This window comes from Lampetra fluviatilis, chromosome 11, assembly GCF_964198595.1.
Source record: "Lampetra fluviatilis chromosome 11, kcLamFluv1.1, whole genome shotgun sequence".
Lineage (NCBI taxonomy): Eukaryota > Metazoa > Chordata > Hyperoartia > Petromyzontiformes > Petromyzontidae > Lampetra > Lampetra fluviatilis.
The window spans coordinates 13,194,312-13,211,600 of record NC_136285.1 but is presented as its reverse complement, the minus strand read 5'-3'; the positions used below and the strand labels follow the sequence as shown (position 1 = coordinate 13,211,600).

Sequence of the window (17,289 nt, the reverse complement as noted above, 5' to 3'; positions counted from 1 at the left end):
TGTAAAGGTGTTCTAAGCAGTATGCAGTCTCCCCTCCAAACGATTCTCCATGCCAGTAGGCAGGTTTAACCCCGCTGCGCTTCCGAGATCTGCCACGGTCGGGGCGATTTGGTCATGGGAATTGTATCGCTCGACCCGTCCCATTCGTGCCGTCCGACCGCGCTGCAGACGGAGGACCTGCAGCTCTTGCAGCAGGAAACGAAGGCCACCAAAGAGCACCTGGCCCAGGAGAGGGGCCACGTGGAGGACCTGCAGGGCCGGCTCCAGGCGGCACAGGCCGAGAGCACCCGTCTGCAGGAGGACCTCTTCGGCAAGGAGTCGGAGGTCTCCGCCACCTATCAGGACCTCAAGGTAAGGCCATGGTTGTTACCTCGCCAACCTCGACAGAAGTTGCCGTTTTAACGCGAGTATCGGCCGCTACTGCGCCCGTTTGTATGGAGAGGATGCGGTTTTAACATGGTGCAGGAGGCGGCCACGTATGTGGATAATCACGGGAATCCACGAGTAATAGTAATAGGTTTTTACCCTTTCAACTGGTACAAAAACTGACACCTTTATACAAGGCATCATGTTTGCAATAACCACAACACAAGCAGTCAAAATGCAAACAAAAAGAAACAACTCTGATAATGATAATGATATGCACTGCCCTTGAAGTGGATTGGTCCACACCCGAGAAAGCGTCATCTGGTCCAACACCAATGGAGACTAGGCTCTAAGAAAAGCTATCTCGGGTGTGGACCAATCAACTTCAAGGGCAGTGCATATCATTATCATTATCAGAGTTGTTTCTTTTTGTTTGCATTTTGACTGCTTGTGTTGTGGTTATTGCAAACATGATGCCTTGTATAAAGGTGTCAGTTTTTGTACCAGTTGAAAGGGTAACAACCTATTACTATATTTTGCCACTGGTAAAGGAGGTCTCATAGTGTAAAATCCACGAGGTCAAATTTTGGAAGTCGCTGACTTCCTGGGTTTTCCTGAAGATGCTTGACATAGATTCAAGCGATAAACGTTGTATCTAATTGCCAATTTGGTTTATAAATTTGTTCTTCAGCTTAACGGTGAGTGGAAACTATAATGACTGGCTCATTAAACACCTAGCACACATGAACATTGGAATTGTTTTTTTCTATGTAGGGTGTTGGAGGGTTTTTCGGCAGAAATATGGCCAGATCATTTCGTGGCCTAATCCAAAATTCAATATGTGAATAATCTCTTATAATTTAGGTGTTTGCCTAAGCTCTGTGCATTATTATACTCGCTGTCTGGCAAGAGCTTAAAGCTCGTTATATCACTGTGATGTCACCTCCATGCTTTTTACCTTCCAATATAATAATATCAGTAGGGCCCAGCCACAGACCACTTGAACCAAACGTCACAGCGCATAATAAAGCTGAACACCCGTGCTGGACATGCAGATTAGGTAGGTACATATCCACAGGATATACAAAAAGTGTCTTGTTGATGTGCCGTTCAAAAACCCATCATCGCACGTTGTAACTGCCATCTCACAGCAGGTGGCAGCAGAGCTCCTATGCTGTGCATTTGTCACAGAGACGTGCACGTGCAACAGAAGCGTCACACCCATTTCCTGCTCCGCTCGTGCAGAATTCCGCGTTGGTCATCGGTTCCTGATGCGTGTGAGCGCTGCCTTGTTAATTATTTGTCATCCGTCCTTCCCTTGGTGGGGTGTCGGGGGCGCGGGGGGGGGGGCACTCAGGCGGTGGAGAAGAAGCTGTCGGAGGCGCAGGAGGAGCTGTCGTCATCGCGCAACGAGCTGAGCGGTCTGCAGCAGCGTGCCGTCGAGCTGGAGCAGGAGAAGGCGGGGCTGGCGGCACGAGCGGCCTCTCAGGCCCAGGAGCTGGAGGTCAAAGTTCAGGCCGCTCAGCAGCTCGAGAGCAGCAAGGTCAGGGCCAGCGCTCGGTGCTGTCCGACTGCTCCGCGTGTTTTTTTGTGTGTGCGCGTGTGTGTGTGCTGTACTGTATCGTGCACCAATCACACAGTGTATTGTAGGCACCGCAATCAGTGTTGATAAGTTGCGTCTGTCGCCGTTAAGAGTCGGCGTTGTGACATCGCAGCAGGTGCGGTTTTCCGTCGATCTTGTCTGTTATTGGAATTGCTTGTGGACGTGAGGCCACAATATTATCTGAAATCGAACCTGAATTTAATTCCGTTGGAACGTTGTTTTGCAACTCTACAAGCTTCACCAAACTCTTTGTTGACGGACGTTGATGGTGAGCATGGCCTTCTCATCCCCACGTAGAGCCTGGATGATTTGTCGGTTAAGTAAAATTATAATCGGCTACTTGTTTGGTGGTCGATAACTCGGGCCCCTTTCAAATTGATAGCCGCCCCTAAATGTTGCTACATAAAGGTGGGAAACCCCTCTCCAGTTCGATGTCATTACCAAGCCCCGCTCTTCAACTTCCGTTTGGCGACACATATGGTAACAGAGGTGCCCATTTTTTTCGCGATTTAGCAAGTAATTGAACCTATAATTATTTATAGCCTAATCGATTACTTTAGTAATGGGATATGCCTGTGCCCACAGGTGCACAAGGAGGAGGAGCTGCAGGCGGAGAAGAAGGCCAAGGCTGCGTTGGAGAAGGCTCGCTCAGCTCTGGAGGAGAAGCATGGCAAGCTGAGCGAGGAGCTTAAGTCCAGCAAGGCGCAGTGGGAGAAGGTACGGCTCACCTGACCGGCACACGTTGTCGCTCACTGGCACTCGAGGCACTTCGGTGGCGAGATGTTAACACCCTCGCCTGGTATGCAGGAGGCCGTGGGTTCGATACCGACGCTGACTGATGCCTGTTGTAAATTTGGAGTTTCCGTGTTTTCCCCATGGTCGAGTGCATTTTCTCCGGGTCCTCCAGTTTTCCCCTCCACATTTAGAATCAACGTGCATTTATAGTATTTGGCTGCTATACATTCCCACATCATAAGCCACTTCGTTGAGCTGTAATTTGTGGCCACATCGCTTCCGAAAAAACGAAAATCTTTGTATGCCAGCCACACGGTACGCGCCCACCAGCTCGTGCTCACGCCTACCTGCGCGCTGTGACCCCAGGAGCTGGCCGGCTTGAACGAGGCCAAGCAGCTGCTGCTGCAGCAGAAGCGGGAGCTGCAGTCCAAGGCAGAGGGGGCGCGCTCGCTCATGGAGCAGGAGAAGAAGGACCACCAGGCGACCCGCGACGCGTCCACCCAGCGGAAGCAGGAGCTGCAGCAGGAGGCCGCCGCGCTGCAGCAGAAAGTGGTGAGGGTTCCCCGAGACCGGCGCGGTCGGGCGGGCCTCACGCCCTTCGAGACCGATCGCAGTCGGTGAGATGGACTGCCGATTTCGTTGGTGCGAGCAATAACGTGGAGTGAGCAATTGCCCGCTCACGTTACGACCGTTTCGAGCCGGGGTCGGCGACCTGCAGCTCCGGAGCCGCATGCGGCTCTTTACGGACTGCTTGGTGTCGTAATGCACGCTATGTTATGTATCCATCATACAGGTTTTTTGGGTTAGATCGCGTAAATATATAAATGTGTCGTTCAACCCGCCACCACCCAACACAGCCAACTAGTAAGGTTTGTCACGTAAGCAGAACGTGCCAATTAGTTACTAGTACAGTAACACCGGTGTGTTGGAGAGCCAAGCCACAACATTTACAATCTGAGTACGACGTTTTGCCAGTAATTACAACCAGCTTCATCAGGCAACAGACAGATTTGTGGAGAAGTCCTCCTGTTTCGTTCCTTATATAGAGGCGTAGATGTGATGACAACAATTGTGTGCTCTTCTCGCGCGAAGTGCGGGGGATTAATGAATGTATGTTATGTATTTATTTGCGTGCATCATGCGGCTCTTGAAATATTGAGTTATGTACCGAATCGGAAACAAATAACTGCTCTTGTTATTTTGGTTGACGACCCCTGATTTCGAGGGAGCTCTAGAAAGCGCCTCCAGGGGGTAACTTGGCCTCGTCTTCCATGCTGACCAGATGGCTCAGAATAGGTGGGAACGCCCACATGTTTACTGACCCCACCACGCACGCGTGTTGCCGTCTTGACTGGTGCCGCTCGCGTAAGCGCCCGTGCCCCCCCCCCCCCCTCCGCCCCCCCGCAGGAGGAGCAGAGCCAGGAGGTGGAGAAGCTGCGCAAGGCGCACGAGGAGGCGGAGTCTCGCGCCGCGCTGCAACTGTCGGCGCTCAACGAGAACCTGGGCACCATGCGCAAGGAGTGGCAGTCGGCGCAGCGGCGCACGGCCGAGCTGGAGAAGCAGGGGGACGAGCTGCGGGGAGAGATCGCGGTCATGGAGGCCACCGTGCAGAACAACCAGGAGGAGCGGCGTGTGCTTTTGGACAGGTTGGCGTTCAATAATCCACACGGAACCCTCGGGCTCTTAGCCACCTCGGGCTTTTCATTTCCCTGATACAGAGGCCACTGCGGTAGCGAATGGGGCATGACCCCTGGCACTTATGCGTAATATTGTTTGGAGCATTTGGCTGCTGTACATTTCCACGTTGAGCTATCATTTGTGGCCAGGTCACTTCTGATAAAGAGCTACATGGCTCAGTGGCCCTTACCTGGTAAAATAAAAATAGTTATTCTTGGAAAACAAGATTTTGCCACTGGATGCCAGACGTGCATTGTGATCAAAGTTGGCCACGCCCTTGCACAAGTGCACGTTAGTGGAGCAGTGAGCTGTCGTTATATATTTTTTTTATCTTGATCGGATACAACAACAAAGCTACAATCTGGGGGCAAACACGTACGAATCGTGGTAATGTTTACGAAATGGTTGGATCGGGAAGTGAGCAGAAGTTTTAGGGCAGTTGATGCTTGAAACTTGAGCCAAGGAACAGCGTCCACTTCTTGATATGTGAGTGTTTAACCCCTGACTGCCTAACTATGACCCCTTGACCTCTGACTTTTTTTATTTCGCTCGTTAGTCCCTGACTCCCGCTGAGCCTGAGAGCTATTAGCGCTGTTTAAAGAGCTCATTGAGTGCTATGAACGCCATCATTTATGCTGATTGTGCTGAGCATGAGAATTACTCCACCCATGTAGTAGTGCTTAATAAGCGAGAGTTCTTCTGGGGGGTGGTAAACTGGTTTGCTCTCGAGTCGATTAACAGACTCGGTCATTTCCGAATATGTGTACAACCAGCCTATTACCAAGCCCTGTTGGGAAGTATAAGGCAATGTAGGAAATTGTATTGCTGTACTCTGCTTTTATGCTCACCACCCTCCCCAACCCACACCCACCAGCATGGAGAAGTATGGTCAATTAAACCCATTTGAGCAAAGCAACACCGACAAAAACATTGTTGTCATCAGCATTCGTCATCATCATCAGTCGTGATAAATGCACTGCTGGTTGAAGGCCTCCTCCAATCCGTCGCTATCTGTCACGGTCTTTGGATGTAGCAATCTGCCGATCACCTGCACACGCTCATTGTTGTTGCTGCAGTGATGTTTGTCTTCACCACCAGCGATCATCCCCCCCGCTTCTGAAGTGTCCTGCCCCAAGGCCGCTTACTTTTAATGAGAGTCAATGGGACGTGTACAACCTTCGTTGTTGACAACATTTTCCGCTAGAAAATGACACACCACTAAACTTCGGCTGAAGGCAACGACATTGCGCAAACGTTTCCTGAATGGGGCTGTCCGCTGCGTCTCGATCTCGCACACTTTGCTCAGAGTAATTTGTCATCTGCCGTCTCACTTGGGCCCGTTGTCCCTTTCTGGCGTTGGTGACGCCGGGTGTGGGTTTATTTTGTCGACAATTTCCTTGACTCACTTACTGGACCTAACGCTGACGTAGTCTGGCGGGATCCCCGGCTCTGTTCCCTGGCCCGCGGGAGGGTATTTTTACCCACCCAATAATGAAATATTAGCGAGAGTTATTTCTGAACGCGCTCGCCCAAGCGCATCAGGTGTTCGCCGTATAGATTGCAAGTTGATAGCCGCAGTAGTGGCGGGCACAGAGTAATTTGAGTTAGCAGAGTTGCGCGTACTCAATCTATCCCGCGCGTGCACAACCGTAGGCGTTCAAGGGAAGGCTCAAAACATTTTGAGAACAAGACGCACAGAAGAAAAAGTCCGGACGACCTAGCATTTGGGTTTATTAAAAGCCGTTATATATATTCATGCGTGACCGGGTGATAAGACAAATGATTTGATCCTACAGGTTGCTAAATTAAATGCGTCAAAAATGTGAATGTTTATTTATTATTATTACTGTGCTCGTACATGTTAGACATCCCCTTATTTGTTTATTTATTTGGCAGTTATCGGTCATTCAAATGCAGCCTTCTTGGGCCCTCATTGGGTTGTGTCAGCCCAAATGCACTCCGGTATTTTCATCTCTTTTTACAATAAAAACAGGTTTTTTTCTTTATAGATGTTACTTTCCGATTGATCGTAGATGAGATTCTGAAGAGGCACCAGCGTGCTAAAACTCGGGATCTCGGCGATATCGGTTCCGTGCTCACACCTCCTAAGCCACCCACCCAGGCCCACTCCAAACGTCCACGTGTTTTTTATTTTTGTGTCGTTTCAATCAAGGTGCATAAAGAGCGAGGCAGATATCGAGAAGCTGCAGGCGAAGGTGACGGAGTTGAGACGGAAGCTGGATGACGTCACCGCGGCCATGCAGGAATTGGGCCGGGAGAACCAGTCTCTGCAGGTGGGTGGGGGAGTCCGCTAGCGCCGTGACACGCGGCTGCGCCGTGACGCCAGTGCACGCACAATCACCACTCAGCCACGCAAGTGGTCAACTTTCCCAAAGCGGGGACCCAAACTAAAATGAAAACAAACTATTTGGTGATCCTGCTGTTCCTGCATTGCACAGCAGTTCACAAGGGACCAATAATGAAAACAAATCAATGCATTTGTCAATAACGCTGTCGCCTTGAAAGAAAAAACTAAGTGTAATAGGCGATGTTTTGGACAATGGTCCTTCTTCATATCACGTAAACGTCAATGATTTGGTGAACATGAGAATCTGGCCAAAGTTGTGAGATTTATCGAAACCATTTTTGGGTGAATAAAGTACATTGTTAATGTTTAATCCCTCAGTGCTATTTCAACTTGCAACCTTCTGACTTGTGGGTTAAGTGTCAAACCGTGGCCCCTTCTCGCACGCGGTGTTAATTATCAACACAAATGTCCCTCGGATGTTTGCCTAGCGTTAGCCATTGTGTGCCCGTGTTACGGAGCAAGAGATGCTCGAGTGACTGAATAATGAATCCGTCTTACGTAAGCGATAATTCCTGGATTCTCTTGTCGTGACATAAAGGATGCTGGAATTGACGTTTTGACGTGGCCCCTTGCAACACCCAGCACACGACACCGCACAACCAGTCATCCGAGCGCAACACGCAGATTCGTAGATCACATCGTCGTCAATCAATTTGCTGGATCTTCAAAGCCCTTACCAATTTGCCTCCCATCTCTCACGCTCCAGCGATGTCGCAATCCACCGAGTAACTGCACACGAGCTGGTATATGCTCGAGATGGATGCGCCGAATCATTCGTTCGAGAATCGATTATTTACAATGCATGGAAATGATATGCATGCGTGTTTGGCTATGGCCAAATCACCCAGAATAGGTCGTCCAATCTCGTGAATTGGCAATGTAATCAGTGTTAAGCCTGGATAGTGCTTGCAGGGGCGACCACCATGCCTTAACTGGTGTGGATAGACCGCTGCGGGGCTACGTCGCGGGCAACAGAGGACAGTGCAGCAAAAATCCATCGTATTGCACTTTTATGTCCCCACATCTATCCTCCACAAGGTGTGGGAAGGCCCTTGTCCTGCAGGGAATTGAGGAAGGACTGTGCATGCAGACGCCCATGTTGCATTTAGGATAATGGAGGGAACAACAGTGTACAAATTAGAAATATGCACACTGAAAGGTACAAACAGATGGTAAATCCAATACATTACGATCACCCTTTGAATCGAATCACGACAATGAGCCGTTAATTTTCTAAGCGGGTAAATAATTACGCGCCCAATAGTCGCCGCCCAAGACTTAACGTCGCACGCATACTGAACTCCACGCAACCGTGCACAACGCACGCCACGCTCGCTTGAGTCACGGACGGCACTCGTGCACAAAACATTTAATTTGCGACAGCAGTCTGTTGCCGTCTCATCCATCCCGTGTCTATTTTGACACACTCGCCGGATAGATCGCCATGCATCATTCATGGAGCCGCCTCTCTCGCGTGCACCTAAACTCGGCGTCTGCCCTGTGACAGATCAAGCACACTCAGCTGCTCAGCCGAAAGTGGGCGGAAGACGGCGAGGTGCAGAACTGCATGGGCTGCGGGAAGGGCTTCTCCGTCACTGTGAGGAAGGTGAGCGGTGTTTTCCAGCCCTGCCCCTTGGCCTTAACCGCTACCCTTACCCACCCCTCTCATCGTCATTATTATTAGCGCCATCATCATCATCATTGCCGTCGTCGTCAGGATCATGACTATCAAACGCAGGCGGTGGCCGTAGCTATCGAGGGTGCAGGCTGTGCAACTGCACCGGGGCGCACGGACCAAGAGGCCCTTGCGTTGGGACACAAAGACCGGGGGTAGAATTGGACAGGGGGCCGACTCCATTTCATTCGGTGCCCCAGGGGCAATGCCATCCACGCTACATCACTGAGCACAAGTTATTTTGTTTCTCATTCTCCCTACCAGGTTTGGTGTTGGGGAGTCCAGTGGTGCAGATGACACCTTTTTAAGTTGGGGTTGCTGTTAATCATTTACTTGATACAGCAAGCGTACTGTGACTGTTCCACCTGAAGATGGTAGCTTGTGTTGCCTCCGAAACGTCGTGATTTTTATTTTATTTTAATTTAATTTAAATTTTATTTTACTTTTATTAATTTTAATTTTTTACCTACGTGACTTTACCGAAAAAACCTAAGAATATGAATCCTAGCAGTCACGAAAGCTTCAAATCTAGAATTGCTGTTAATCCTTTTGGCTAACAGTTGATAGCCACTTCAGTTTTGAACAAAGCGGGGTGGTTTTCTTTTTAATGACCGCATATGTGGGGATGCTCTTATTTTTTTGTCCAGTTTTTTTTTTGTTTAATATGAATCGGGGGCGAAAATAAAATGTTTGGAACGTCGCGGTTCATTTCAGTCGGCGGCCGCCACCTTAAGTGACTGCGATTTGCCGAGGCACTCCGCCCCACACTGCCTCACCGGCCTCTGATGTCAGCCTGCTCTGTGTTAATGCATCTCTGAGATCCTTGACGCGGTCTTGGCATGCCGCGTGTTTCCGCGTGCATGCACGTCTACTTACCGTCACGTTTCCCAAGCCGCTGCTGCAGTTTCTGTCGAGGTGAAAGGTCACAGCCAAGGCTGCGTGTACGGATCAAGTGACAGTCAGCATTTTGCCGTCTTTTGGCCTGGTTAAGTTGCCTCGTGTATTTAATTATATAGATGTCAGAGGTTGGCTCTTTAGTCCCTATCTATTCCCCACTGAGTCTGATTATGTGGGAATTTGGACCAAATCCCTGGCTTGGTTGTGGCAGGATTTCCTGAATATTTGTTGAGGTCGTGCACAACTATTTGTCATTGCCATGACTGCAGTGAAATGAAAGAAAAAATATTCACTATGTTCAATAGTATTCTGTTAATGAATTTGTTTTCTTTTACCGTCCATGACCACATGCCAATGCCTTGTCTACAAACAAACAAAACACAACATTTGTGAGACTGTTACAGAAAGCGAGGGTGAAGTGAAGATTGTGGCACTTACATTTTTTGTAAACTAAATGTAGCCACGACACCATTAGGAGAGAACGCAACTGACGTGCGTGTGTGTGTGTGTCTTTGTATTTTTGTTCTGTCCCGCAGCACCACTGCAGGCACTGCGGGAACATTTTCTGCGGAGAATGCTCGGCTCGGAATTCGATGATCCCGTCAGCCAAGAAGCCAGTGCGGGTGTGCGACACGTGCTTCGAAGAACTGAAATGATGAGGCCTAGCCGAGTCCGCAACTGTGGCGGGCACCTGCCCGTGTGCGAGTGCGTGTGAGTGCGTGTGAGTGCGCGTGAGTGCGTGTGCCTGCGTGTGCCTGCGTTTGTAAAGTGTGCTGTCGAGCGTGCCGGTCGGTACGTGTGAGCGATACTGAGCGTCGGTGCTTGTGCTTGTCCGTGCGTGTACTCGCGCGTGCGTGCGTCTGCGTCGGTGTGTGCGTTGCGCGGTCCTCTTCAAACTCTCCGAGCGTCTTACCGTGGAAAGATCTTCTGCATGCGACCTTAAGTGTCTCATGGATTAACACTACACTGAATGACATCATATATATATTTTTTATTAATTGTTTGAAAGTCATCTTAAACATGAAGACCTTAAAAAACAAGATTTTAATTAATCTTTCAAGAGAACAAAGAAAAAACAATGCAGAAATTGTTTCAATTTTTATTTTGCATTCAACAGTTCCGGCTCGAAGGCGTTTGGGTCACACACGCAGATTTGCCGCACAACGGGCGGCATGCACACGGTTTGCAGGCAGTGTGCGAAACAACTACAGCCCCAGTGGTAATACCTCTAATCGGCGCAGACAAAGCACTGCCTCACCACGGTGGGGATGCAGAGAGCAGCCTCACCTCGTCAGAGTGGGTTCGGCCATTCAGCGTTCACGTAACAGTCCGATGACGGCTCGCCTCTATTTCATCGAGAACGCAGTGGGCTGGCGTTGCTGGCGAGGCTATTTTTAGCCAATCACGTTTCACCGAAGTGGCTCCAAGAAGCGGCTCTAGCTCCATTGCCTTACAAGGTTCGTGTTGTTAAGTTCTCCACATTCCTTTTGCCGCATATTTGTTTTGTCGCCCGTGATGGCACGATCGTCGGGTCTCGCCCGGCGAGGTCGGGCATCCTGCTGTAACAGCTTCTCGTTCGTCCGCAACGCCTCGGCAAAACGGTCGGGACGATCGCGGCCGGTGCGGGAGGCGTCGTGTTTTAAACGCCGCACCTCGCATTCGAATGTATCGCTCCTTTTTTTTTTCTATCACGCGGCGCCGAGCGGTTCGGAAAACCTCGACCCGCCGATTCCTGCGCCGGACGAGAAACGCCTTAAAAGCGACGGCGTTCTCGAGAGGCACCGCGATAATAACCACCGCGGCAAGTTCTCTCGCGCCGTAGCGTGGCAAGCGGTGGCTGCCGTGAGCCTGAGCGCGTGCGTGCTTGCGAGGTACAAGCACGGCACGCTGGGGCGCTTTCCGCTTGCGCGGTGAAGGAGTTCGTGCTCGGGCCAGGGGGGAAAAAACAACCGCAGAACGACACTTAATGGCGTGAAGCTACCTGCCATCCTGCCCGTGTATACCGGGCACGTAAAGATTTTACCAGCGAAATTTAGACTTTTTTTTGCCGTCGGGGAGAATGTAGCGCCTCTGCCGGCTGCAGGGATTGCGCGAAATCCAGTTCTTGCATTCGATGCGTTCGGATTGAAAATGATCGATTCTCCCGCGCGAGATTTGATGCATGGGTTGTGAGCGCAAGAATCGGGTTTAATTGCCTAATTGGTGCATCGTTACATGCCTACTCCGAGTAAAACGTGAAGTTACGTAATATTCTGAAACGACTGATAATCACGTCAGCTGTATAAACTAGCGGTACACAGCTAACCAGACATACCACGTATCAACAAGACTGACGATTTTAACAAAATTATAATTTAAGAAGATAATATGATTTTTCTTATTGAATGTTATAACGTGTTTTAAGGTTACTTAATTCCTCGTAACGGAGATAAAAGACACTGGGATTGTGCATTGTGGCTTTGTTCTTGCTCTGATTTTCCTTAGCAGACGGAGGAGGGGGAAGGATGTCTGCTCGGTGCGGTGGCCATGATGAGCTCAAACCTTGTTCGTCAGTAACACCGTGTGGCCTGATCAGTTAAAGTTTATTCCGCAATCGGCAACGTCGCGTACAGTGGCCCCTTCATCAGAGCGGATTGATCAGAAGTGCAACGAAGAAGGCACTGTTGCCCGAAATTGTCGTCCGCGCTCTATGCTGTTTATTTTAAAGGCCACGGTGTCGATGACGAACGGGTCGAGTTTTATTTCTTGTGCGCCGCAGCCAATGTGGTGTCACCAACATAATTCATTTCGGCGGGGTGGGGGACGGTTTGTGGATCACACGAAGTTTTGCAGAGAGAACGAGGCATCCACCCGGGTGTGGGTGCCTTTGCGAGTCAGTACAGCAAGTAGGTTTAATTATAGGCTCTGGGCAGCGAGGGAGCGGGTTTTTGTATTGTGTGGATGTTGTCGCACACGCTTAACGCACCCGAGGGACTGTCTGATGGGGCCCAACACGGGACCCAGCTGGATGTGAGGAGAAAACTCCGTGAGGCTCTCGTGGGTGAAGGTACCGCCCTGCAATTTATTTCTCGCACCGCTGCTGTCGGCAGGGCCTCCGTCGGAGGGTGTTGTAGCGAGCGCTCTCAAGAGGATAATGTGGCCTGCTTGCTAGACATCTTGGATAAAGGTGGGAATACCCACACTTTACCCCACCGCGCCACGACCTGCCCATGGACTGACTGCGGCCGTACCCAATTCACACGACTGGGAAATGCAGAGGAGCTGTTGTCCCCTTGGGCTCTGTTCGGCTGTGCCGGTGGTGCGACAGCTCGCGATGTTGTGGACAAAACCTCGCTCAAACTTAAACCGAGGAACCGGTTTAAGTTTGAGCGAGCGTTTGGTGTCAAAAGCACCGATACATTTTACTCCAGAGGCTGTGTTTTCACTCAACAACTTACGTTAACACACATCGACGTCTGAACGTCTTTTATTTTTTCCCTGTTGACGTTAACTGTTCCGGTATATCGAGAGAGACGGTCAATTGAATGTGGATTCTCAAATGATTTGCATTTCAACGATTTCTTTTTTGATCTCCGCCGTGGAATAAAAGGCTGGCGGTTGGCATAGAAACTACGACACTTTTGGCAATTTGTGGAGCTGCTTAACACGGAACTTATTTTGCCAGTGAATACAGCATCGCTGTAAAAATCCTACCCTGCCCGTGGTCTTAAGTCGAGAGCAAATCGTCGTCTCCTGCCTAAAATCTTAAGCGGGTGCGCTTGCTGTGCGCATCGCGCGGTTCTTGTAAGGAAACGTCGGTTATTTTTTGTGTCCCCTCGCCGATCCCAGATGCCTCTGTGCAGAACCGACACCAATTCTGTTCACCGTTGCTTCCTGTTCACTTTCCCCAACAACGTCCCGTGCCAAAAAAAGCGAAACGACACGGTCCCTCGTGTCAGCGCTGAGACACGCACGCTCCGGGCACGTGCGTGCGTACACACGCGCGTACACACGCGCGCCGACGTCGCATCTTGAAACTCGCGGTCATCTCGCGGCACCGTCGGTCTCGAACGCGCCCCCCCCCCCCCCCATCTAAGTGTGTTTGGGGCACACTACGCAGAACACCCGGACGGATTGCGGAAAACTAGAAAAGGTTGCGTGGAAGTTGCTTACGCGAAGGCAGGCGAACGCGGCGTGGTCTGACTTTTTTTTGTCGACGTCTCGCTCGCTCTTGTTGTGAAATCGTCGTCGAGGTGACGCCGAGCGCCGCCTCTTCGTTGTGATGGTCGCGTCAACCCCGCCAGCTGTTTCCGCGGCGGTCCGTCTGCGTTTGAAACTGTGGACTCTCGGTCGGCGGCTGTCGGAGGGATGGATGAGCGTTCATCCTCAAACCCTGCCTGGAGGCCGTCGCTTGTTATTTATTGCTCGAGGAAGCTTCGATGCGCGTTGGGTAAAATGCAAGCTGCTTTTCAAATAAATCCTAACAACGCCTTCTAATCTCGCTGATGTTAATAGACGACGTCTGTTATCGTCATTCACGCGATCATCGTTTCTTACGTACATTTGTTAATTTGCACTGATTTTTTTAAACAGAAAGGCCAGAAGTAATTTTTGCACAGTTTTGTAAAATGTAGTTTTTACATTTTTTCTTAAAACTACATCTCAACCATGCTTTGGCACCTAGATTTAAAAAAACATCACATGTTCTTTTCAGGATTCATGTCCTACCCACTATCATGATCCGCAGAAAAACTAGTCGTTTAGTCTGTGCCTAGCTCCGAATAAAAAAAAACAAATGTAAGCCTCTGAGCTCATCTAGGTTAATTAAATACAAAATAAATTAACGTAACATGGGTGAAGATCAACTCCGCGTGCATCAGCCAGATGGATTGTTGCATCACAGGACGGTGAGGCACGGCTTGGGGAGGGAGGCCTTCATCCAGCAGTTTATCGATCATGGCTGATAGTTTATATCACACGGTGATTGGTGACTGGATATAGATTATCATCGAGATGTCGTTCAGACGCTTTCACCTATCGGGGGCTCGCTGGATTATTACTTAGCAGAAGCACGAGAGATGGCTGCGGCTTGAGAACGCTTTCGAACAGCAGTGGATTTATCAGGCCCGATGACGACCCTTGCGGGGACCTGCTTTTACCCCGAGTGAGAGCCCGCGAACTGCACCCTGCATTATTGGCAGTCGTTAGTTTTTGTGTGACAGAGGCCTAAATCCTTGTGATCCGGCCAATCTTCGTCGCTCTCCTTTGCACAGTTCCGATGGCTTTGGTTTTGAAAACGGAATGCAGTCCTATGAAGCTACAACGAGCATGCAAGCTCAGAGCAGCAGTGAGCTTCGAGAGGAGGTGGCCGATAGGAAAGGTGAGGAACGTGGCGTGTGACGGCTTTTTAATGTTTTTTTTTTGTTTTTATATATTTTCATAACGTAACTTTAAAGTTGTAATAGGGCGCTGAGATTTTAAGTAAAGATTTATGTTGTGTAGACATTATGGATCTGCATGTGTTGAATCATATTTTTAAATAAAATAATACCTGGGGAAACTACTCTGATGGTGTAGAGCTTGTGGATGTATTTGATTTGTTTCTGCATACATCCTCTAGGTCTGTCAGATGCGAAATAAACGTTTGACCGTTTTTCTTTTAAACCAAACCGTTGGGGGAGTAAACGAAAACTTTAAATAAACATTTAATTTTACCAGGTAAGGCCCACTGAGCTTTTTAGCTATTTTTCAAATGATAGCTCAACGAAGTGGCTTATCCTATGGAAATGTATAGCAGCCAAATATTATAAACGCGTGTTGAGAAAACAAACTCCAAATATACAACAGCAGGCGTCAAGGTGGGGATCGAACCCACGACCTCCTGCATACCAGGCGAGGTAGTTAACATCTAGCCACCGCGGCGCCCGAAGCTATGGACTCACACAAGATTGGCATCCCATGATCTGATGCCGATAGAATTAGAATAAGCTGGGAAAACGACCCACGAAAGTTGCAGAGGTGGTGGTGCGTTTAATGGTCCTGTTTCCTAAACCACTTCGGATCTGTGCAACGATGACTTTTCCAGTGTCACCGCATTGAGTAAATTTATTACATCAAGCGAAACTGCTGACCTTGCATCTATCCCTTTAAAAAAAGCCCATAAGTATACCCCCAGCAGATTCAACAGTACATTGGGCACGTATTGATATATTGGTTAAGATTGATTCTTACAACCACGATGCGTGAAACTGCAACGAAGCGTTACTTACAATTCATGCGACTTGTACACAAATTGTGGCTCGGGTTACATTTGGGCTCACGAGAGCGCGCACAATGGCTTACCTGGGGTAGGACAAGAGAGTGAGAACACAAACAAGATGGCAACAAAAATGAATGGGAGGGAAATTTATTCTCAGATCAATTCGCGACAGCAGATCGTGATTATTCCTCAAATTTCTGATGGAAGAGGGCATCATTCTTTTTTGTAATTTTGTTTCCCCAATTGTGACTTTGCATTAAGACGAAGATTAGATCTTTTTTCTCGAATCTCTCAAAGAGAACGGCCCACACATACGGCTATCACAGAACTGCCTCCGATATCCCTTCAAGTGACATCTGGTCCGCATAGCAGCGGGCAGCGGGCAGCACATCGCAGTCAAACTTTGAATTTTCCGAGCCGGAGTTTAGTCAAATTTTACTCTGCGTATTTTTTCGCGTGTGCAGCCATCGGTCACCGGGCTGGTACCAACAACTCGCTGCCCTTGAGAACCCCGGGTTCAATGAGAGGCGGCTGCCTGCAATCAAACCCAACATCTCGGCAGCTCCCGACACCCATGTAACGGGTACACGTGCGCGTTCGGTTTAATTCTAAGAGTTTTGTGAAGGCGTGAGAGCTATAGAGTAAATCCGTTTCAGGGCCTGCTGACGCCACTGCCGCCGCTGCCGCTCGTTGCTTATTTTAGCCGGAATCGATTGCAGTTACAGGCACCTCCTTGCTTTCGACCGAGCAGTGAAACGCGAGCCGGAGGTCTCAATTCGATCCCCATGCGTGCCATCTGCCGCTGCGCCCTGACTCCGTTGCCGCAAGGTCAAGTTAGCGGCAATGATGTCGCGTCTCGCACAATGGGACTTTAAACTGGCTCAGCTGTTGGTGGTGATGGTGCTGTCAATTCATAACAGCCCTTGTGTCAATCAACTGCTGGATGGTCTCCCCGTCTCCCCCTGTCAAATTCGTGGGAGGGGTTGTTTCGGTGCGCCGTGCTTCATCGCACGCGCTGATTACTGTGGGCTGGCGGAGAGGGCCTCGCGGTCCTGGAGTGGCTCTGAAATCACGCGCCACAGATGTTAGCCGCGACTGGCGAGGGATCGAACGCTGTTCGCCGGTCCCGTAACTCGGGTTACGCGAACTCGTTATTGGGAAACTTGCTGGCTTAAACGCGTCTGACGTTTCACGCGTCTTGAAAACGACAATGGAGCGATAAATAGGTAATGAATGCCTTTTTTTTGGTCTGCGGATTCCGCTGTTGATGCGCTCTCACTGCCGATTGAATGCAGCGGTGTCTGTGCCGCCCCAAGACGTCTTTCTGTGGTCGTAAGTCACGTGATCAGCTGCGCTCGACGATTAAAACATTTTTTTAATGGGCAAAATATCACCCTCGCATCGAAACAAACTTCTGCTGCAACGGATCGACGCGGTTATTTATCTTTCTCTCTCCAAACCACCCCCCCACCCCCCCGTCTGTGACATTCATGAATAAATGATGAGACGCACTGCAGGGGTCTATCCTTAATGCGGGTCGTCAAAGAGATGCAGTTTCTCCCTTCTTGGTCCGTTTCACTTTGCCCCCCCCCACTCCGAAAAATGCGTGCGTGCATTCCACCACACGGCCAGGTGGCAGCGACCTGACGTGGGGCAGCGAAGCGAACGTCACGTGGCCACTGCGTTCACCAGAAGCGAGGGGCAGCGATATGAACGTCACGTGTCCATTG

At 49.8% G+C, this 17,289-nt stretch overlaps 1 protein-coding gene across 2 annotated transcripts in view; it reads left to right on the top strand.

The window, feature by feature from the left end:
- Nucleotides 1–14,953, top strand: part of EEA1 (early endosome antigen 1) — a 49,346-nt gene extending 34,393 nt beyond the window's left edge. For both annotated transcript variants that reach the window (XM_078861031.1, XM_078861032.1), the window contains 8 exons: nt 169–351; nt 1,724–1,909; nt 2,555–2,686; nt 3,071–3,256; nt 4,112–4,350; nt 6,555–6,675; nt 8,257–8,355; nt 9,858–14,953. In XM_078861031.1, the coding sequence (XP_078717157.1) occupies nt 169–351; nt 1,724–1,909; nt 2,555–2,686; nt 3,071–3,256; nt 4,112–4,350; nt 6,555–6,675; nt 8,257–8,355; nt 9,858–9,977 (1,266 nt within the window). In that variant the 3' untranslated portion in view covers nt 9,978–14,953. The remainder of the gene's footprint in view (nt 1–168; nt 352–1,723; nt 1,910–2,554; nt 2,687–3,070; nt 3,257–4,111; nt 4,351–6,554; nt 6,676–8,256; nt 8,356–9,857) is intronic.
- Nucleotides 14,954–17,289: the final 2,336 nt, after the last annotated feature.